The 22,203-nt window shown below is 47.6% G+C and overlaps 1 protein-coding gene across 5 annotated transcripts in view; it reads left to right on the forward strand.

Moving 5' to 3' along the window:
- Positions 1–22,203, forward strand: part of AK9 (adenylate kinase 9) — a 1,611,121-nt gene that overhangs the window by 772,690 nt on the left and 816,228 nt on the right. For all 5 annotated transcript variants that reach the window (XM_078648533.1, XM_078648534.1, XM_078648537.1 and 2 more), the window contains 2 exons: positions 6,676–6,750; positions 17,975–18,178. In XM_078648533.1, coding sequence (XP_078504659.1) covers positions 6,676–6,750; positions 17,975–18,178 — 279 coding nt within the window. The remainder of the gene's footprint in view (positions 1–6,675; positions 6,751–17,974; positions 18,179–22,203) is intronic.

Consider the following 22,203-nt stretch of genomic DNA (forward strand, 5'->3'; position numbering starts at 1 on the left):
TGCTCACGATCGTGAACACCTGATATTTCACCAAGTCCCGCCCCAGTGAGCGTATGCACACTTGCATGATGGTCCTTGTTGTTCCCTCTAGTTAAACCAAGTGGTTGCTGCCTTTGTCCCAAACTCAGTGCAGTCTTACATAAGTGGGCTGATGAAGGTTGGGAAAGACTGCCAAATTGTTCATTACTTGTCTTGAGACACAGACCTCATCGTTCCTTTCCGCAAATCGGTACTCCAATCGCCAGATCTGGCAGAGTCACAGTGGGGCGTTTCCGTTGTTAAGGCAACTGCTAAAAATCCAACCAAAGTTGCCCAAATTGGAAACGCCACTCACGGTGAGTATTGAACACCTCAATGGTGCATTCTCCTTATTCGCATTACAGTTCAAATCTCCACAGCCCTATGCGTTTCAAACACAGAGTGTCCTTGTTTATGGGCAGAGAAAAGTGCAGGGGCAGTGGCTTGCATGCTAAAGGAACACCTGATATTTCACCAAGTACCGCCCCAGTGACGTATGCACACTTGCATAATGGTACTTGTTGTTCCCTCTAGTAATTCATTTATTTTGTAGCTTGTAGAGCGCACGGCTACCCCCAGCGGAGGTGTCCCGACGCTAGCAGCTGAGACAGAAAGGAAAGGGTGTTGTAGGGTGCCACAGGGTACTAAGGCAGACTAAAGAGCCAAGTCTTCAAGGATTTCCGGAAGGTAGATTCTGAGTTGGCCTTTCTAATGTATTCAGGCATGGAGTTTCACAGGGTTGTGGTTCTGATGGGGAAGGCCCGTACTCCAAGCCTGGCCTTAGCAAACGGGGAGTGGCTAGGAGTTCAAGATGGTTAGACCTTAGGTTCCTTTTCTGGTGGGATTTCCTGAGTCTTTTCCTTAGATAGCGAGGGCCAATGTCGTTGACTACTCTGTAGGTAAGAGTCAGTGCCTTAAATTCTGTGCTTCTTTTAACGGGCAGCCAGTGCAGACTACGTAAGTGCGGGAAATGTGATGCCGTTGTGGGACATTTCTGATAAGCCTAGCGACTGCATTCTGTATAGTCTGCAGTTTCCTGATCAGGTAGGCTGGCAAACCCAAGTACAAACTATTGGTGTAGTCCAGCTGTGATGTGATCAGCGCATGGGCTATTGTTTTTCTGCAGTCCATAGGTAGGAGATGAAGGAATCTCCATATTGCCTTAATTTTCCAGAAACAGGATGAGGAAACGTCCTATCTTGGTCTTGCATGAGAGGGTGGTGTTGAATTTGAACCCTAGGTTCCTGGCCGAGGAGACAGGAAGAGGGGGAGGATTAAGCTTTGAAGGCCACCATAGGGCGGATTGTGGAGGGGAATGCTGATTAAAAAATAGTACCTCTGTTTTATCGGTATTCAGCCTTAGACAGTTGTTAGTCACCCAGGCGGATATGTCCATGAGACACTGAATGAAGTTTTAAAATGCCGCCTCAGAGTGATCTTTGAAGGAGAACACAAGCTGGGTATCGCCAGCGTATGAGATAACACTTAAACCATGTTGCTCTATAAGTGGGGCAAGGGGGGCAAGATAAATATTAAAAAGTGGTGGGCTGAGGGCCAAGCCCTGAGGGACTACACAAATCAGGGGGCGAGGGGGTGAAACGTGAGGATGCAACCGCATTCTTTGGGACTGGCCCTCAAGGAAGGAGCTGAACCAGGCTAACATGGTCCCTGCCACTCCCAGCTGCCTGAGCCTGTCTAAGAGGATCTTATGAGACACCATATCAAATGCCGCCGACAGGTCCAGCAGCACCAGCATTGCACAGCTACCCTTATCCATGGTCTCCCGGACTGTTTCAGCTACTTCAAGCAGCGCTGTCTCTGTGCTATATCCAGATCTAAATCTAGACTGGGACTAGTTTGTTAGACTTTATAAATTGGATAGCTGTTTCTGCACTTCTTTCTCAAGGATCTTGGCTGGTTCTGGCAAAAGGGAGATGGGTCTGAAATTTCAATACTGCTGGCTCTGCATCCTCCTTCTTGAGGATAGGCTGAACAAGTGCAGTTTTCCAAATGGACGGGTAAATGCCTGTTTAAAGAGATGCGTTCCATAGCAGGTTTAATGAGGGGTTGAGCAGTGGGGCTAGTAATTTGAAAAACCTAGCCAAGCAGGGATCAATTGGAGATCCGGATTTCGTTTTTTCCACTTGCATGAGGGAGGTATCAGGGTTAAAAAAACTACATTCCTACCATGTGTTTGCAGAGGAGGGGAAAGGCAATGGTATGCTGGGTAGTTCGGCCCCGTAAATGAAGCGAAAAAATGTCTTAGATCTTCTCTTGGAAAAAGACCAAGAGATCTTCATAAAGAGTGGCAGAGGGGGTTATATCGCTTTTCATCGTCCCTGGTTTAATGAACCCTTGAACAATTTAAAAAACTTTTTTAGTGGAGTTATCCAATGATTTGATTTGATTTGATTGGTTATATGATCCTTTATGAAATTGCGTTTTAGCCTCTGGAATTGTTTTAGTGCTGTTCTGCAATTATTTTTTGCCTCTATGTTATAGGTTTTTCGCCAGATCCTCTCAAACTTCTTGCAGCAGCTTTTTTCTGATCGGAGTTCCGGTGTAAACCAAGGGGCAGAGGGTTTATTCCTGGCCAGTTTCATAACTTTCATAGGGGCTAGTTTGTCCAGGGCAGAAGTGACCCAGTGGTTAAAAGTTGCAGCGTCACTGTTAGGTTCTCCGGTAAATGACGGGGGGACTTTCCTCCAGTTTCTTCTAACTTCGTGCTCAGGTTTCCTAGTGCTATGGTTTATGATGGTGGTTAGATTGAATGGGATGAGACTTTGATCCGACCATGTGAGGGGAATGGGATCATCTGTTGTTAAGGTTGGGTTGTTAGTAAAGATGAGATCCAGTATGTGGCCTGCCACGTGTGTAAGCATAGAAGCCATTTGATTGAGGTTCAATCCTTTAAGTGTGTCATCTAGTTGGGAGGCCAAGGGACATTGATTTTTGTCCTTGTGGACATTGAAGTCACCCAGTACTATGAAGTTCACGTATTTCAGTGAGAGATCAGTTATCCAATCGCATATTTCCCATAACTCAGCAGGTTTGGAACCAGGTGGTCTGTAGACCAACATTCCCGCAATAGAGAGAGTAGGGGAGATTGTAACGTTGAAGGACATTGGTTCTATCAGGTCAGTGTGTTTGATCCTTTTGTGTGATATCACCCAATCATTTCTTATGATCACAGCAAGTCCACCCCCTAATCTATTGCCAACTCAGTTTTCTGTCACTATTTTATAGCCCTCAGGGATGGCCAGCATTGTATCGGGGTTAGAGCTCTCTCTCAGCCATGTTTATGTAAGGAAGATGATATCCCAGGTACTTGATTCTCGTAATAACTAGACATCATCTGCATGCTTGGGGAGAGATCTACAGTTAATTGAACAAGCTTTTAGTTTGACATTTGACCTGTTACTAGCGGTCTGTAATCCCGAGGGTGTGGCCCCCGAAGGGGCCTTACACCTCTTCCCTAGGAGCTCTTTGTTGAATTTGAAGGAGCAGGACTTGCAATATGACCCCTGGTCATGTAGTTCCTGTTCCAATATACAGGGGTTTGAGGCAGGTTGGTCTAGGACAGCCTTTTGACTTTAACTCGAGGATTTGTTCCCTAGACAGTATTGTTCTTGTAGTTGGTTGAAGACAGACAGCGTGGCTGGCGCTAGACGCGGGCCTGACGTGGACAGGTGCAGATGGACTTGCCTTTGGCGCACCCGCTGGCCCATCATCTGATATGGGAGAGCGTAAGGATACCCCCCTCTCAGCGCAGAGTGGAGTCAGCTGTCCGTTTGATTGATTTTGGCCCCGGCCTCCACACAAACGGTTCCCGCTGCGCGGGACCAGAGTAGGGGACACAGTTCCAGGTAGTGCTGTGCAAATGCACAAGAAGATACCTGAAGTAAGTTATTAGTTCAAAGCTTTAAAAGGGCTTAAAAACACTTTAAGAACAAGTCGCAGACTGAGCAGCTTAGGACACGTTACGTTCAGCACGAGCGGCAGCAGAGACACTAACCGCCCCTTCTCGCTCTGCGTGGCTGCTGCCACTGTCCCAAACTCATTACAGTCTTACCCAAGTGGGTTGATGAAGGTCAGGAAAGACTGCCACATTGTTCATTACTTGTCTTAAGACACGTACCTCACCGTTCCTTTTGGAAAATTGGTACTCCAATTGCCGGATCTGCCAGAGTCACAGCGGGGCGTTACCGCATTTAAGGCGAACCGCTAAAAATCCAAACCAAAGTTGCCCAAAATGGAAACGCCACTCACGGTGAGTATTGAACACCTTTAATCCAAGACCTCAATGCTGCAGTCTCCTTATCTTCATCACAGTTCAAATCTCCACAGCCCTATGCGTTTCGAACACAGAGTGTCCTTGTTCACGGGCAGAGAACTTGCATTCTCTTGGAGGTGAGATCATTAAGGGGAGTCACAATGGACCCATATCCCTGAACAAACCTCCTGTAGTATCCAGCCAGGCCCAAGAAAACTCTGACCTGAGTCTGGGTAATAGGAGCATCCCAGTCCATGAAGGTCTGGATTTTGCCCTTCAATGACTGTACCTACCAGGTGGCCCAAATATACAACTTTTCTCTGCCCTATCTGGCAATTGGTGGCCTTGATAGTGAGGCCTGCCTTTTGCAGGGCCTCCAGAACATTTCTGTTGTGGACCAGGTGATCCTCCCAGGTGGAACTAAAGACAGCAATATCATCTAGATATGCTGCACTATATGCTTCCAGACCTTTTCGACTTTGTTCACCAGTCTCTGAAATGTGGCTGGTGCCTTTTTCATATCAAAGGGCAGCACAATAAATTGAAAATGCCCACTTGGGTTTGAAAATGCTGTTTTTGGCTTGGCATCCTCAGCTTGTCTGATTTGCCACCAGTCAGGTCAATGTACTCAGAAACTTGGCTGAGGCCAAAGTATCTATGAGCTCATCTGCCCTTGATAAGCTTGTGGAAATAAAACAAAGATGAGCGAGAGAAGCTTTATGTAGTAGCAAGTTTGGACACCAGGGTATGCGCTTTTCTATTGTCTCAGTTTCCAAACAGCGTGAGGACTTGAAATTACAAATATGGGGCGTTATACATAAGAGTGTGCACACAGATTGATGGTCTTGTCTTATTTCATATGAAAATTGTACGCAGAGCTGGGTGGCTTCTTACTTGGGAAAAGAATTATGCTCCGAGTTTGAGGAATTACCTCAGACTGTGAGGAAAATGATACTCATCGTTTTGGAAAAAAAATGCATTAGACAAAGGGTCAGCACTCTCATAAAATAAAATATTTAGCAGATGTGACTGCAGACTCCACAACCAATGAGCACATCTGAATTTTGTATTGCGTGTTAGGATTGGATAAAGAGCCACCAATGGTCCAATTCAATGCCATTTCACACATTTCGACTCCTCCTATTGCCGATCACTTTATAGATATATGCAGACTTGGGATTGGCTTACATATAATCTGGAAGTACTGCAATTACTGACAGATGTCATCCGTTAAAAGATAAATGACGGAGAACGTCGACACTGGTCTGATTTTACGGCCACTCAGTGCAGCTAGCAATGTAAGTAGACTTAAACTGCATAGGCACAGCTGACATTGTAGGACTCTCTCCTAATGTACGAAACGTGTTTTGTTAACTCAAAGCATAATTAGTGAAACTGCAACTTTGTCAAATTTGTAGCGTGTTTTCAAAACCACAAGTTGTGTGACGTTATTGTGGTAGTACCATAAAGAAAATAAGTTATGCCCTGGGGATCAGCCTGTAAAAAAGGCCCTAAATGTTCCCCCTCTTTGACATAACGACATGGATGGTGCCTAACTTAATGCACATGGAAAGAGTGGGGCGGAGGGAAACGCCGCGTTTGTGCTCAGAGGGTGGGTGGAGGGCTCAACGTGAATCGGGAGGGTGAAAGTAATATTTCATGAAAGCGAGCAACTTTGTAGCTCCCAGGTGTCATAATAAATATAAAAAAGAAGCGGCACGCGCTGAACAGAAGGAAATGAAGCCGTTAGCTTAATAGCATGGCATTCTGCCCCCTGTGCGCCGCTCCTAATTAAAACAAGTGCGTGCAGCTGCTAATTAAAACAAGTGAGAGTGGACGAAAACTGTAGTTAGGCGCCGCTGCTTCCGGACTACACAGAAGTTACGTTTGGGATCAACAGCCAACAGAAAGCAAGATAAGAACAGCAATGCCACAGTTAAACGAATCGCAAGCAGAATGAAAAATTACACGGAGTTTCACCCAACATCCAGCTGACTTTATGTCTCACTGAGACAGCGCATGCAGCACATGTGCTGCTAAGGCAAGACCTAAAAAGGACTTATTTATTTTTAGAGCAAAACCCAGCATTAGGTGTGACTTTGAATTAGGGAACGATAGTCATTGACCTTTGGCTGAGAGGATGAGTATATATTTCCTCAAGGCCAGTTTTGTTTATATTTATTTAAGGATATAGTGCAGTTATCTGATCCCAGAAGTCACTTGGTATATAGCAATGCCTGTCCTAAGATAAATAAGTGATAATACAAACCTTTGGATTATTACATCACATATATGTATATTTTACAAGCATGTTACAGTGCAAATACTCATCTTTTCAGAAACATAAAGATCAAGTACTAATTTTTTTACTTGTTTGTCCATAGATTCACATAAGGGTGATCAGCCTGTTGCTATCGCAGATCAGTTGGAAGAAGATAAGCCACCAAAGCGAGAAGCAGGTTAGTTACTTGGTCCAAAAATGACTCTTTCTGAAAATAACGGTCTTTTATGATTAATTCATGTCTTTATTTTCTTTTATATGAATACACTTTACGTTTGCCCTCCCTGTCATCAATATTTAGAAATCTGATAGAGACATCAAGCCGCAGATATCCCCAGGCGTCAGACTGGATTCAGAATTTTTTTTGCATCAGCACCTCTGCGTGCCGGGGGACGGCGCCAAACGACCCCGCCCTGACGTTGTCCACGTATGTGACGTCAGTGAGGTCATATAAGTCCCTCCCGGCGTGCTGACGTCAGTTTCCTTCTTTTCGGCGTGCAACACAGATCCGGAGTGAGTGGTTCCTCTGGCCTGTTTTCAGGCCCCCTTAAGGACGCTTCACGTCTGGAACAGTGTGCGATGCCTTTGGGCTTTAAAACTTGTACTTCCTGTTCGCGGCAGATGTCCGCGACGGACCCGCATCTTATTTGTATGTGGAGGCTGGGTGAGCACCATGACTCCACAGACTGCGACGCCTGCCAACACCTTAAGCCGAAGTCCCGGAAGGAGCGCCGGATGAAGCTTCTCTCGGCACGGATGTCCCGGTCAGAATCGTCTCGTCACCCGACCTCTTCAACGCCGTCGGGTCCCTCTTCTTTCCGGTACCACCATCGATCGCCTTCTGGGGTCCAGGGCTGTCGTTCACCACTTGTAGGTAAGTCAAGGCGCATATCGCCGCGGTACTCGACCTCCCTTTCTTCTGTGTTCGGGGCCACTGGTTCCCGGAACATTCCGGATGTGCGCCCCGATAGTCGCCCCCCTCTATCCGCCCTATGCGGGGGTGATTCGGGCCCAAATGGAGGCCTTCTTCACGGCCTTGCAGGCCTCCCTTGGTTCCTCTCCCGTTCCTGGGGCATCCTCGGGGTCTCCGCTGCTTGCGGGTTCCCCAACGGACTCACTGGTGTGTTCTCCCCTGGCACCGATTGAGCCTTTGCCCCCCAGGGCCCGGATGGGTCCCCCGCTACGGTCCACTTGGAGTCGTCAGGGCGCGGCTCGGGTCCCCCTCTACAACCTATGGCACTCCTGCCACACCACATAGTCCCGCGGGGCTCCCTGTGGTGTTGCAGGTGGCTGCTGGTGCTCAAGGCCTTGCCTTGAGCACACCCCGGCCTTCCGGACAGGTGGCCGCCTGTCCGGAGCCAGGGTCCATGCTGTAGACTTTCCTCCCCGGCTCCGCCTTTCTCCAGAGTCGGAGCCTGTCTTGGTTGAGGCAGAGTCGGCACTGGTGCGGCGCTGGAGGCTTGCCTCTCCGGCTCCGGCGCCTTCTCCTTCTTCAGAAGGGGAGCTTGTCGTGGTTTCGGTGCCGGAAGGGGCCGACTCGACGTATGGAGCCGAGTCAGCGCTGGCGAGGCACTATCGGTGGCAGCAAACGTCGTTTTGGCGGCGTGTAGACGCCGGAATGTTGATTCTTCTCCGGAAGCCTCGGGAGAGAGTTTGGCTTCGCCTGGCGACACCGGAGGTATTCTTGCCTGTACCCCACCTTAGAATTTGTGGAGCCTCCTCAGGAGCCCTGAGACCGGCAGGCTTGTCGCCTCCTCAAGAGCCCCATCAGGATCCTCAATTCTTCAATGGGGCTCCCTTCAATGGGGCATTGGTCGCACCCTCAGTGTCTTGGGAGGGTTATCTTACAGCCTTTCCCTAATGATGAGCTGCTGTCCCCTCCACGGAGGGCTGCCGAGGCTAGTGCGTGTTTTCTGAGAGTGGTCTCCTTGGCCACTCGCATTTTGAACATGCAATTGTCTGTGGACCCTCTGCTAGAAGTCCTTCACCGTGGGTCTGGGAATTTGGAGCCGCTTCTGCCTTTTGAAGCTTCCCTTTATGATGCCCTTTTGGGTACCTGTGTTCGGCCTGCTTCTGGTGATCCGGTAGCTTGTTCAGTTTTGCACTGCCACCGTCCTGCTCCACATGATCCCATTTGCCTTTTTGTGCACCCTGATGTGCAGGGGTTTGTTTTGCAAACAGCCTTCCCTTCCCTTCGACTGATGCATCCTCCCTCCCGAGAGTCCATATTACTTGAGTCATGGGGTCGGAATATCTTTACCTCCACTAGTGCTGCCCTACGGTCCTTAAATACGGTGTGTGTTTTGGCTCGGGCTACCTCTGCCCTGTGGGACTCTGCAGAGTCTTTGCTTTCTGCCACCTCTGAAGGTGCTCGTGTCAACCTCCTTCATTTCCTTAGGGATGGCCGCGACCGTGCCGAATTCACGATCCGCTCGGCCTTGGATACTGCGGATTCTTTAGGCTGGGCTATGGCTGGTTCTGTTGCCATAAGACGTCATGCTTGGTTAAGAGATAGCTTCTTCCCTGAGAATATCCGGGAGCGACTGGTTGATTTACCCTTTGATGGAGTTTTGCTGTTTGATGCTCATGCAGAAACGGCGGTTCACTGCCTCCTTGCGGGCTTTTGCCCTCCCACTTAGTCCTGTCTTTCATGGTGGTGCCTTTTCATTTAGCATCCTTTAGATGCGTTCTGTGTTTAAGATGGGCAGTAAGCCTTAGGTCTCCTTTTTGTTTGGTCCCTTGGATGCATTTTGCTTTGAGCTGACAGTTGGCCTGCTGTGGCAGTATTCCACAGGTTACTGTGTCTGGTCCTCTGACTTTGGTTTGCCCTAAGAGGTGTTCCCCATTGTTTGGGGTGTGCATACTCCATGTGGGGTACTTGTATGCTATTATATAGCTCTGCTTATCTCACCTTGGCTTAGTTACCCTGTGGGCTCCAGGTGTCACTTGGGGCTGTTATATTCTATTGAAGGTGTTCAATGTTTTTCCCTGGTGCCATCTTTTGTACGCCATGGGTTGTCCTTCCTATTACTTGTTTCACCTCCTTGGGCGGGTTTCATGGTGTTTCTCCTCTTCTATGTGGTTACTGCCTGTCATTACTGTACTAGGTGTGCTCCTATACGGCCATGTTGCATGGTCCTAGCTATATACATATATTTATTTATGTATGTATGTATGCTGATTGCCATGATTATTCCTACGTCGTCACCTCTCTTCGAGGTTGTGAGGTCTGGAACAATATCTCCATCTGTTGGGGAGCTTTTCAGTGTTGTTTGCAGGATTGCCCATTCCGTCCCTCTTTCCTTGCAGTTACTGGGGTGGTTTCCCAATTTTAGAACTGCTCCTTTTACTAGTGTTCAGACACTGTACTTATCTCTTTCTGGGCGCCAGTTACTTCCTCCAGTTGGAGGTTTGGTCTCGGATTTTGAGACTCTTTTCACGTTTCAACGCATTGGTGATTTTTGTGGCCACTTCCTTCATGTGTGCCTCTTTCTTAGGTATTACCCTACTATTGTATAAGCTAGGCCTGCGGGAAAGCTCTTCTGCTGGAAGTTGTCCTTGGTCTACTCCTTGCAGATCTATATTTGTGCGTTGATTCTCTCTTTGACCTTCATGTGGCCAGGCTGGGCAGTCTTCATCTTTCTTTGACTACGCCACCTTGAGGTCTCCATGGCCGTTGCCTGCTGCATGTTTTTGTGGTGCCCTGCTTCAGAGGGCTTTGAATTGCTGATATTCGCCCCAGTCCCCCCCTTGGGGACTGGGTGTGCAGTTGGTGTGTTTCTTAACCCGCCTACTATTCTTAAAGCGTTGCTCAGTTTCTACCTCTTGCCCTTTGGGTTCTTGTCAAAAGCTCTGTCAGCCTTCCTTCCATAGACTGGTCTGGTAGGCTTTGGTTGCATCTCTTTATGTTCTTCTCGTCCTTTGGTCAGTGTTCACATAATGCACCATTGAGCTGAGAGTGGTGTTTCTTCCTCTCTCTCTTTCTTTGTTCTGGTATATGGCTGGTGCCGTTTCTACCTGTCGTTTTTATATATGTATGGCGTTTAATCCACTCTTTCCTTTTGGGATGTCTGGCATCCCATTTTGTATGCTCTTCCGAGCAGCTTGGGTGCTGTCTAGCTGTTCCGCTACAGTATCCCCCATTGTCCCTCACTCTGATGTTGGATCATATACTTAGCGCTTTCTGTTGTTCTGTCGCAGATCCACCTCCCCTTTGGGGTATGGCTGTGGTATCTATTCTATGTACAAGTTACTTACAATGTATCTGGTAGAGTCGTTTTCTGATGGATACATCTGCCAGTGGATTCCTCACCTTGTGAATATCCCCCTGCGTCAGCAACGTTGGGAAAATTCTTTTGCAGCACGCCGGCGTTGACGATGTCATAGGAGCACGGCATCGCGCGCGACTCAGACTGATGTCACTGACTCCTTATTAGGCCTACGTCGGTGTGATGACATCAGTTCCCTTTTTTCCGCGTCGTCGACGCTAACGGTTTCGGGAATCTTCTGTTGCTATTCGTGGTAACTTTGTTACTGTTGGATTTCTACTGTATCTTTTTTGGTGTAGCTTTCTTTTCGAAAGATTTCGTCGAAGAAGACAGGTTTTAAGCCCTGTGATGCATGCGGGAAGATGATGTTCATCACGGAACCGCATAGTGACTGCATCTGGTGCCTGAGTTCGGATCACGACGTCCAGAGTTGTCGATCCTGTTTAAAGATGAACCCGAAAGCTGTTCGAGACTGAGAGGCCAAACTGCTTGTTGCCAAATTGAAAGGTAGGGAGGCCAGCAAGAGTTCGAGGTCGGAGTCGAAGTGCTCGAAGTCAAGATCGAAATCGAGGTTGAGGTCTCATTCGAGGTCGGCTTCGAAGTCGACCTCGGGGCTTGTTACCAGGTCTTCAAAAAAGAAACATAAGAAGAGGAGACATAATTCCAGGCATCATTCAGGGAAGGATTCGGACTCAAAAGCTAAGTCATCTGAAAGAAGGCATCGAAGGGGCATGGTGACTCCCTCACCGGGTCGGGATCCTGAATGTGAGGCCTTGCCTTGTGAATCTCCGGTACATTCACCTGCTTCAGAGTTGAATCCGTCTCCAGTTCCATCACAATCTCCGGAGCCTGAGGAGGAAGAGGTTCCTAATCCTCAGGACTCGACGAATCCGGTTGGCCAACCCGAGGACAAAGAGGAACACAAGCTGTCGACTCCAGGTGCAGCCTCCTCAGGAGCAGCCGGTGGGTTCGTATCCTCCCGTTCGAGGTCCTGGACAGGATCCCTCACATTTTTTAAACGCCATGTATGGAGTTTATGAGAGAGCCATGTACCCCTCTGGAGAACCGGCTGGTCCCATGGGTCCATTAGCTTATAACTTGGGTGTGCCTCAAGCCTATGCACCGGCACCTTTCCTTCCTTTTATGCCGACGTCGACTCCTCCTTGGCATATCTCGCCGAAGTCATCGACGCCGTATGCGGCTTCACTGACGTCGGATAGACCTCGAGATCTGCCTTTAAGCTCGACGCTGGCACCGGCTCCGCGTTCGATGCCGACTCCGGAGCCTTCGGAGTCGATACCGGATCCGACGAAGTCCATTCGAAAGGAGAAGTCGAGGCGTGAAGCCCAGCGCCTTTTGGAGGAGCAGAGTTATAAGGAAGCTGAATACGAGGATGGTGAACTTCTTGATCCTGAGGATTATTTTGATGACTTGCTAGAGGCAAGTGGGTTAGAGCTGTCCCCTGAGTGGGATTTAATCTCAGTGTCAGGTGCTCCTTCTAAAGATGCAGCGCCTTATCACGTTGTGATTAAGAAGGCAGCAGACTTGTTGAATTTGACTTTGCCTACAGCTGAATATAATTCAAATATACTGACTGAAGTTCTTCATTCACCATCATCAGTGGTTGAACCTGTTCTTCCCTTTACTTACACCCTAACGGATCCAATACTGGAAGTATGGAGTAGGCCTCTAACGGCCTGCAGTGTCTAAGGCCGTGGCTAGGCGTTACAGAGTGGCACCTGGTGACCCTGACTTTTTGTCCTCTCATCCCTTACCGGAGAGTTTGGTGTTGCAAGCAGCCTGCTCTAAGAGATCTGTAGGCTCTTTTCCTCAGGTGCCTGGAGACAAGGAATCAAAGAAGCTGGACCAGACTGCAAAAAAAGTATTTTCATCTGGCAGTATGGCCTTAAAATCAACAAATGCCACTTGTTTGCTAGGACGGTATATCCATGCTTTGATGGATTCAGTGAAGCAGTTGTCACCTAAGCTTCCTGAAGAGGACAGAAAAATGTCAACAAGGTGATTTCTGACACGCAAGCTGCTGCTCGGCAGGTCATTCAAAGTGGTATGGACACGGCAGACTCGGTAGCAAGAGTAATGGGTTCTTCGATTGCCACTAGAAGAGCGGCTTGGCTAAAGACCTCGGAGTTCTCGGCTGATGTTCAGGCTGCATTAATGGATTTGCCCTTTGATGCCTCAGGCCTTTTTGGGAAGAAGGCTGATGCTGCATTAGAACGGTTTAAGGACAGCAGGGCGACAGCAAATTCTTTGGGTCTGCAATCCAGAGGCTCTGTGACCAAAAGATATAGGAGATTTGGAAGATCTTCTTTTCGACCCTATAGGCAGACACAGCAGCAGCAGCAAAATCCTTTGTATAGGTCCTATAGAGGCAGACAAAGAGCTCGTCCCCGTGGACGTCAGGCCTCCTCTCCTCCTCTTCCTCTTCTGCTACCCACCCCCCGCCCACAGCAGCAAAGCAGCCCTAGATCCGCCATTCCGGATCATGCGGGTCCTGTAGGGGGTCGGCTTACCTATTTTCTACGGGATTGGGAATCGGTTACATCAGATCTTTGGGTTCTCAATCTCATGGAGAATGGGTTGCTCTTCCCCTCTCGGGAATGTCCCCCAAATTACCCTCCTTGCCAAGGTTTTTGCTCGGAGGACCACCTGTTGCTTCTGCAGGAGTCCTGGCACTGTTGAGAAAAGGTGCGATAGAGGTGGTTCCAGAGCAGGAAAGGGGTCAGGGATGCTACTCCCGGTATTTACTGATCCCCAAGAAGGATGGCAGACTTCGTCCAATCCTGGATCTCAGGATCTTGAACCTTTACCTGAAGCAGGAGAAGTTCAAGATGCTCACCCTTGCGCCGGTTCTTCAAGCGCTGCAGGAAGAAGACTGGATGGTGTCGATCGACTTGCAGGATGCATATTTTCACATCCCAATCCTGAAGTAGCACAGGAAGTATCTCCGTTTTACGGTGGGATCGCAGCATTACAAGTTTGTGGTCCTTCGTTTGGTCTTACTACTGCGCCTCAAGTCTTCACCAAGGTGATGGCTGTGTGTGGCGGCACATCTCAGAAGATCAGGGATTCCAGTATTCCCTTATCTGGACGATTGACTGATCAAGACGGAATCTCCAGAGAAAGTGCTCCATCATCTGCAAGTCACAACTCAGTTGTTGTCCAGGTTGGGTTTTTCGATAAATGTACCCAAATCTCACCTGGTGCCCTCCCAGCGCAACCTGTTCATTGGGGCAGTACTGGATACAACTGTATGTCGGGCATTCCCTCCTCCACAACGGATTCGCGACATACAGGAAATTATTCCTTTGTTTCACAATGGAGCGGTCGTTCCAGTCTTGAAGGTCCTCCGTCTGCTCGGTCTGATGGCGTCCTGCATTCTGCTGGTCAACCATGCACGCTGGCACATGAGGGCACTTCAGTGGTGCCTCCGCAGGCAGGGGTATCAACACAACGGAGATCTCAGGGAGTCGATCAGGATCTCCAGAGAAACTGCAGCGGATCTGTCATGGTGGAGCGTGGAGGGAAATCTGTCTCAAAGAAAGCCCTTCCACCTTCCTCCATCGGTGGCCACGGTGATAACGGATGCATCCACTCTAGGGTGGGGTGTTCATCGGGGGGATCTGGAGATCAAGGGTCTTTGGTCTCCAGAGGAAAGGTTGCTTCACATCAACCTTCTAGAGTTGCGGGTGATACGTCTAGCGCTCAAGGCCTTCCTCCCTTCCCTTCGCGGTCGGTCGGTTCAGGTCCTGACGGACAACACCACCGCGATGTGGTATGTCAACAAGCAGGGAGGAGTAGGGTCGCAGTGTCTCTGCAGAGAGGCTCTGCCTCTCTGGTCCTGGATTCAGGATCATCAGATTTGTCTGATGGCAAATCATCTGGCCGGAGTTCTGAACGTGCGTGCAGACAGTCTCAGTCGGCAGTTCTCAGCCGACCACGAGTGGAGGCTTCATCCAGAGGTAGTTTGTCACGTCTTTCGGACGTGGGGAACTCCTCGGGTGGACCTGTTCGCCACTCACGAGAATGCTCATTGCCCGTAATTCTGCAATCTCCAGTTTCCGATGCAGGGAGCCTTGGGGGACGCGTTTCAGTTGAGTTGGGACTCACAACTCCTTTACGCATTTCCTCCTATACCCTTGATTCCTCGGGTTCTGAGGAAGATACGCCAAGACCGGGCCCAAGTCATATTGATCGCCCCGGATTGGCCAAGAAGGGTGTGGTACACAGATCTTCTCCACCTCTCCTCGTCTCCTTTCTCCGTCTCCCTCTTAGGGCAGACCTCCTCTCTCAGACGGAGGGGCAGGTTCTACACCCCCACCTCCAGACCTTACACCTTTATGCCTGGAGATTGAACGGGGCAACCTGAATTCCTATTCTCTCCCACATGATGTGGGCGATGTCATTCTTTCGGTCAGGCGTGACTCCACTAAGTCAATTTATTCATACAGATGGTCTAAATTTGTTACTTGGTGTGGGGATAAATCTCTTGACCCTTTGAAGGCTCGTTTATCCAATATAATGCAATTTGCTCTTTTTCTAGCTCAGCAAGGGTTTGCTGTGGCTACAGTCAAAGGTTATCTTTCGGCCTTATCTGCATTTCTTTGTCTGCCGGACCAGCCTTCGTTATTTAAATCTCCAGTTGTTTTAAGATTTCTGAAGGGCCTTTTAAATAAATTTCCTCTTACTCCTTTTATTGTGCCTCAATGGGACTTGAATCTGGTGCTTACTTTTCTAATGGGTTTCCCTTTCGAACCTTTACATAGTTGTCCCATGAGGTTGTTGTACTTCAAGACGGTTTTCCTAGTTGCAATTACCTCGGCAAGTGAGCTTCAAGCTTTTAGTTCAAAGCCCCCATTCTTGACCATTCATACTGAACGAATGGTTCTTAGGACCAGGGCTGCTTTTCTGCCTAGGGTGGTAACCATTCCATTTAGGACAGTCCATTACCCTTCCTACCTTCTATCCTCCCCCTCACCCTTCCAAGGAGGAGGAGCGACTTCACCGTCTGGACCCCAAGAGGGCGGTGAGCTTTTATCTTGATAGAACAAAAGACTATTGAGTGGATGACCAGCTCTTTGTTGGATTTGCAGGCTGCAGAAAAGGAAGAGCTGTGCACTCTCTCAAGATGGATTATACTATGCATCAAGATCTGCTACGCCCTGGCTGGTAAGGAACCTCCAGAGGGTATAAGAGCTCACTCTACTAGAGCAAAGTCTTCTACATCTGCTTTGTCTAAAGGTGTACCTGTAGAGGATATTTCTAGAGCGGCAACTTGGGCTTCCCTTCACACTTTCGCGAAGCATTACTGCTTAGATACCGAAGTGAGGAGGGATGGCCACTTTGCGCGTTCTGTCCTCCAGGATTTTCTGGTATAGGAGAGTGGACACCCTCCTCCAGGAGTGGGGACTGCTGTGGGACTCTATTCACAAGGTGAGGAATCCACTGGCAGATGTATCCATCAGAAGAACAAGTTACTTACCTTCGGTAATGCTTTTTCTGGTGGATACAGTATCTCCCTGTGGATTCCTCACATGCCCACCCGCCTCCCCGTTGTCCACTCTTCTATACCTGAGATTGTGGTGATGTTAAATGTATATATGTATATATATATATATATATATATATATATTTGTTTTTATATATTGTGATTTTAAGCTTTATCTTCACACTGTGTGTGTGTTATCTTGAATACTTTGTACATTGTATATGTAAATATCTATTGTCATTGGTCCGTCCGGGTGCCTCGAAGGCACGGAAAAAAGGGCGGAACTGATGTCATCATGCCGACATAGGCCTAATAAGGAGTCAGTGACGTCAGTCGGAGTCGCGCGCGATGCCGTGCTCCTATGACGTCGCCCACGCCGGCGTGCTGCAAAAGAATTTTCCGAACGTTGCTGACGCAGGGGGATATTCACAAGGTGAGGAATCCACAGGCAGATACTGTATCCACCAGAAAAAGCGTTACCGAAGGTAAGTAACTTGTTAGTCTAGCCGCAGATTCCTTAACGCCCACCCAGCCTCCCCGTTCTGCGAGGACCTTGCCGAGTGGTGTTCCCCACTGGCCTCTTTCCATTGCCCTTGGTTTTTCTCTCAAGGGAGTTCAGATTGGTGCACCCCTCTGAGAGTTTCCATATACAGTTAACTTCCGAGGGGCTTCTTTCCTGTAATATGGTGCCTTTTGATTCACCTTCACTAGGAGATTCATTTTCCTCTCTAGTTACCTTCCCCTCCTTCTGCCTTCTTTATTGACTGAGGGTCCTGGTCTCCTATTTAGTCGTCCTCTTTGGGGATCGGTTGTGCTCTGTTTCAAACCTCCTTTATTATAGGGGAAGGGCCAGTCTTTTCATACCTTCCTGCAGTGGACTGTTGTTCCTTCTGTGCTCCGTTCTTACTGGACTGCACAGTTCTACATGGTAATGACAGTGTATTTCTGTCTGTTAAGAAGGTCTTCCTTTGTTGCACTTGGGGAAGGGTCTCCGCTTCCTTTGCAGGGCTATTTCTCACAGCTTTCACTTATATGTAGGCAGTGTCTACTTCTGTCTTTTACAATGGTGCCTTGCACCATCCTCTTCGTTGTTTATGGATTTTTCATCCCTCGCACACTGTTCCCATATTTTCACCGTTTTTTGTTTTGGCTCTGCGTTGTGCCGCAGAAAAGTTTCTCCGAAGAAAACTGACGTCAGCGCACCGGGAGGGACTTATATGACCTCGCTGACATCACGTGCTGTTGCAAAATAAATTCCGGATCCAGTCTGACACCTGGGGATATTCTAAGTTAAGGAATCTGCGGCTAGTCAACGTCTCTACCAGATACATCGTTACCAAAGGTAAGTAACTCGCACATTATGTGTATACAAATTTTTTTTTGACACTTCCTTAGTGCTCCCTTGAATTTCTTTAATGCCTTTCATGCTGCGTTCTTAATCCCATGCTTCTAGAACACATGCAAATATAATGAAGAAACAGGATCTTTGATAATTTTGCTGACAAAACGGCAAACGGAGCAAATCAAATAATTTACAGTGACCTTAACAATCTGTCCTGTTGCAGTTAGAAGATAAATGTGTAGGCATTTGTGAAAAATCTTATCTATCTTTTTCCTTTTCTCTACAGTTGTGCTTCCCACAATTGCAGAAGGTGATTATCCTGCTGGCCCTGAAATGGAATCGTTTATGGAGGGTATTGCTCTCTTCACACAAGAGTATCAGCTTCTGGAGCACACAATCAAGGAATCATTTTTTGGTCAAATTCTTAACCTGGAGATCGCCGGAAAGTCACCAGAGACACTACTTCAAGAAACCGTGAGAAGTATGGAAAGTAAGTGGCAATAATTTTAACTCCACTCACAATAGAACAAGATGCAGGAGGTTACTTCTATAAAGCTTCCTCCACATGATAAAGCTGGCTATGCTGAGTTACGTTTAGACAAGAAGTACAGTGTAGAATTTGAGATATTCCCTTTGATAGGGAATCATTGTAAGGCACAGGGGCGTGATTCTCAAATTGCAGTTGTAGTACGTTTTGTAGTACTACAAAATGTAAGTTTTGCCTATACATATATATGCAGAGTTCTCCACCCCGACTGCGGAGTTTCTATACATGTAAGTATAGATTTTAGTAGTAAATTTGTGAGGGACACAGGGGAGTGGGTGGGGAAAAGGGGCAGACGCACTACTAAAGGGGATGGGATTAGGGAGGAGTAAGTGAGGTTAAGGGAGGGTCAGCCAAGGGTTTAGGAAGATATGTCACCCACCGAGCAAGCAGTAACCCAATTCCATTACTCTATGGGTGGAGAACTGTAACTTAGAAAGTTTGTATTCAGAGTTTGTGAATATTAAATAGTAAACCAAGTGCAAAGTGTAACCCAGCTTAAAAGTGTAATTAACCTTTGTAAAGCAGGCCCATTGACGAGGCACTGCAGTCGATTAAGTTGGGCATGGATACTGCCAGGTCATTTGAAGTCTTACAGCAGATGCATCATTAAATTGTTCATGATGGTCATGGAAGAGGATAGTTGCAGGAAAGTGGAATATTATGCGGTATGGTTGTGAGACCTTTCCATGTGATATTATCACAAAGCCTCAAAGATGATCCTTGGATTCAAAAACGATAATTGTTAGCTCAGTCCTGGCAACTGGGCAAAGAGCAGTCAGGCATCACTGGAGGAGGAACAGGTGTTAAGCATTTTACACTACCATTATGGTGCATAAGTAATTGACGCAACTCAAAAGAAATCAGACACACATTTATATAAATAGAGCTTATTTGTACATATATATTGACACCAAAATGAACTTTGTATCATACATATAACCAGAGTTATGAGTTTTCAAAGCATTATAAAATAAAGCCATTAAATACTGCAGACATTAAACTTTACAGTCAGTGGGAAATTCTGCTAGTGACAAATAGTCTCTTAGGGGTTGAGTTACTTTCTACCCTCGCAGGGTCTAGGCTTTTGGGAGGCCAGTACCACGTTTCTACAGTCAAGAGCATTCTTGGCTTGCTCAGGGAGTCCAGGTGCATAGGTAACTTCTGAGCTGTCGGTGGGCTTTAAAGGGGCTTTTAACATTGCAGTCAGTGGAAAAAGCTGCTTAGTGACAAACAATCACTTCAGCGCCAAGTTACTTTCTACCCTTGCAGGGTTGTGATCTGTGGTGTCCCTGGACCAAGGTTCAACAGCCAGATCGCCTTTATCTTGTGGAGATAGCTTCCAGTTGTCAGCCAACTTGGAACCGGTTGCGCCAAGGCTAATTTCACCATAAGAATGCCGCTGCCAGGAAGAAGAGGCAAGTACACAGGAGCAGGTTGTTGCTGGCGTCAGTTGCTGTTTTTGTGAGATGCCCTCTTAATGCAGAGTCAACTTTGGGGGTCAGTCACGGGCCAGGTGACCAACTAGCCATGGTTGCGGTAAAGGTATTCTAAAGTAACTTTGGCGGATGGAGGTCCACAGCAGTATGGTAGCATCTCGAAACATTTGTGAAAGCTGGACTACACCACCCAGAATGCAGTGTTCCACTTAACCTTGGGCAATTTCAGAGCAGGTCTGATGGCCAGCACATCTTCGGATTCAGCACATTGTTTTACCTGCAGTTTTACCACAGGGGTCCCCCTGCCAGGGAGTACTGAGTTTTGGCCTAGGACAAAAGTCGCTCATGCAGTTCCGATCAATGCTGCCACAGGGATCCCTCCCTTGTTTTGTGGCAGCGCAAAGTCTTGTTGTAAGTGAAAACAGTTTACTTGGTGCCCTTCCTTGAAGTATGTCGATTAGATCTAAGATTCTGGTGACAGGGGTGTCTTTTAAATCATGAAGTTCGGGGTGTAGGAGCGAGTAACAATGGGCAGCTTTTTACAGCAAATCTGCACCTGGGGTAATCACATTTGGTGATGTAGATCACTTCTCCTACCCAGGACCCACTATTTCTTTCATCCTAAAGATACCAAAAATTCACTTTAGGTATGCAGATCAGGCTTGCCCACCCTGGGGATGTAGCCAGCCTTCCTGGAGGTGCACACCTCATGCATACCTAATTTCCCACCTTGCCTGGGTCCCGCATGCCTGTGTCACAGTGTGGGGCTTTGTCCTCCTCAGGGAGACAACCCAGATGCATATCAGAGGCAGTGAAGCTTTTGAAGCTCACTATTCTGATGTTTCAGTTCACTAGCCCATTTGGGAGGAGGTAGATGTGACCTTCTTCCTACCCAAGCCTTTGTTTTGACTCCTGGGAGCACGCACACTGCCTGGCAGGAGGGCAGAAGCCTGTCTTGGTGGCAGCTGGAGGGGATGCTCGGGCCTGCCAGCCAAAGTGTATGTCAGCTCTAGTAATCAGATGGGCAACTTCTGAGCTACCCACCTGCGTGCATGCCAGCCTTCCCTTGACACCGGATTCATGTCAGGGGAGAGAAGCAAAGTTGTTTGAAACTAAACCTGACATATTTAGATGGTACCATAAGGGACCTAGCAACCTGGGTATGCCTGGGTACCAGTCCCGTGTTATTCTATGAACCACTTATCACTTGTGGGGCTTTTTTAATGTTAAAGTCACTATAGAGACATATAAGCTTGCGCTTACTTGTCTACATTTTCAATATACTGTACCCTGCATCCTAGGCACAGGAGGCCTCCTCTAGGGGTGACTGACATAAACTAAATGCAGTGCCGGGATTTTGTCATGCATGGTGAAGACAAAGTCGAAATAGAACACTGAATCCTGTTCCTGCAGTCTGCAATGGCAGGCCTGCTGCCATTAGTATGCTTGGGTCACTCAGGGTGGCACAACCAGTGCTGCAAAACCACAGCACTCCTTTACCAGCCATGCCCTGGGCACCACAGGTGCCACTGACTAGGGACTAATAAGGGAAGTAAGTTGTTGTCAATTGGGTATGCCGATTGCCCATGTAACTTTATGGGAAAGAACACTGGCACTGGAGCCTGGTTAGCAGGCTTCAGTGCACTATCAGAGTCAAAAATCATCATCTAGCAGTTCAAATGGGGGGAAAAAGAGGGGGAACATCTGCAAAAAGTCCAGTTTCCTACAATAGTCCTCATGTAGAGGAAGTTACCAATCCTACAGATACCAACAATAACTAGCCCCACAACAGTCATGTCTGCAACAGCAGTATGGGAACTCACCACCAACTATCTACCAAAAACCACATCGTAGGTCAGGAGCTCACTCAAGAGGTCAAGACAACGCAAGATGGCACTGGCTGTCATCAGGGACTAGCCACAACCCCATTTCACCAATAAAATGTCTTCCAGTAGTGTGAGAACTCTGGCTTGCCCAGAAGAAATGGAAAGCTGTCACAACTGACACGTGATTCCTGGATCTGGTGAGATTTTTCCATATGGTAGAATTCATGCAGAAGCACGCTACCACTACGCCATGGAGGATGACCTCTTTTTGTTGGAAGCCAAAATTCTCTCTTTGATACAAAAAGATGCCATAGTATATGTGCCCAAATCTCAAATGAATAGAAGCTTGCAGTCACTCATCTTCCTTTTCAAGAAGAATTCAGGTGAGTGGAGGCAAATATGTGATCTACAGGAATTAAACAAATACCTCAGAAACAACCAATTTACATATTCTTTCTGCAGTGGATCATTCAACGTCTGATATAAGGAGAACATCTGAGAGCATTAGACTTGTAAGAGACTTATTTTCATGTCCCTATCTACTTCAAACATTTAAGGTATCTGCCTGTGAAAGGGTTTGCTGCAATTATGAATTCAAGGTCATCCCATTCTTCCTATAATAAGTCTCAATAATATTTACATAGTTTATGGCCCCAGTGCTCACCAATGATTTCCTTCCTTGGAAAATTGGCTGCTAAATTACTCA

Source organism: Lissotriton helveticus, chromosome 6 (genome assembly GCF_964261635.1).
Source record: "Lissotriton helveticus chromosome 6, aLisHel1.1, whole genome shotgun sequence".
Lineage (NCBI taxonomy): Eukaryota > Metazoa > Chordata > Amphibia > Caudata > Salamandridae > Lissotriton > Lissotriton helveticus.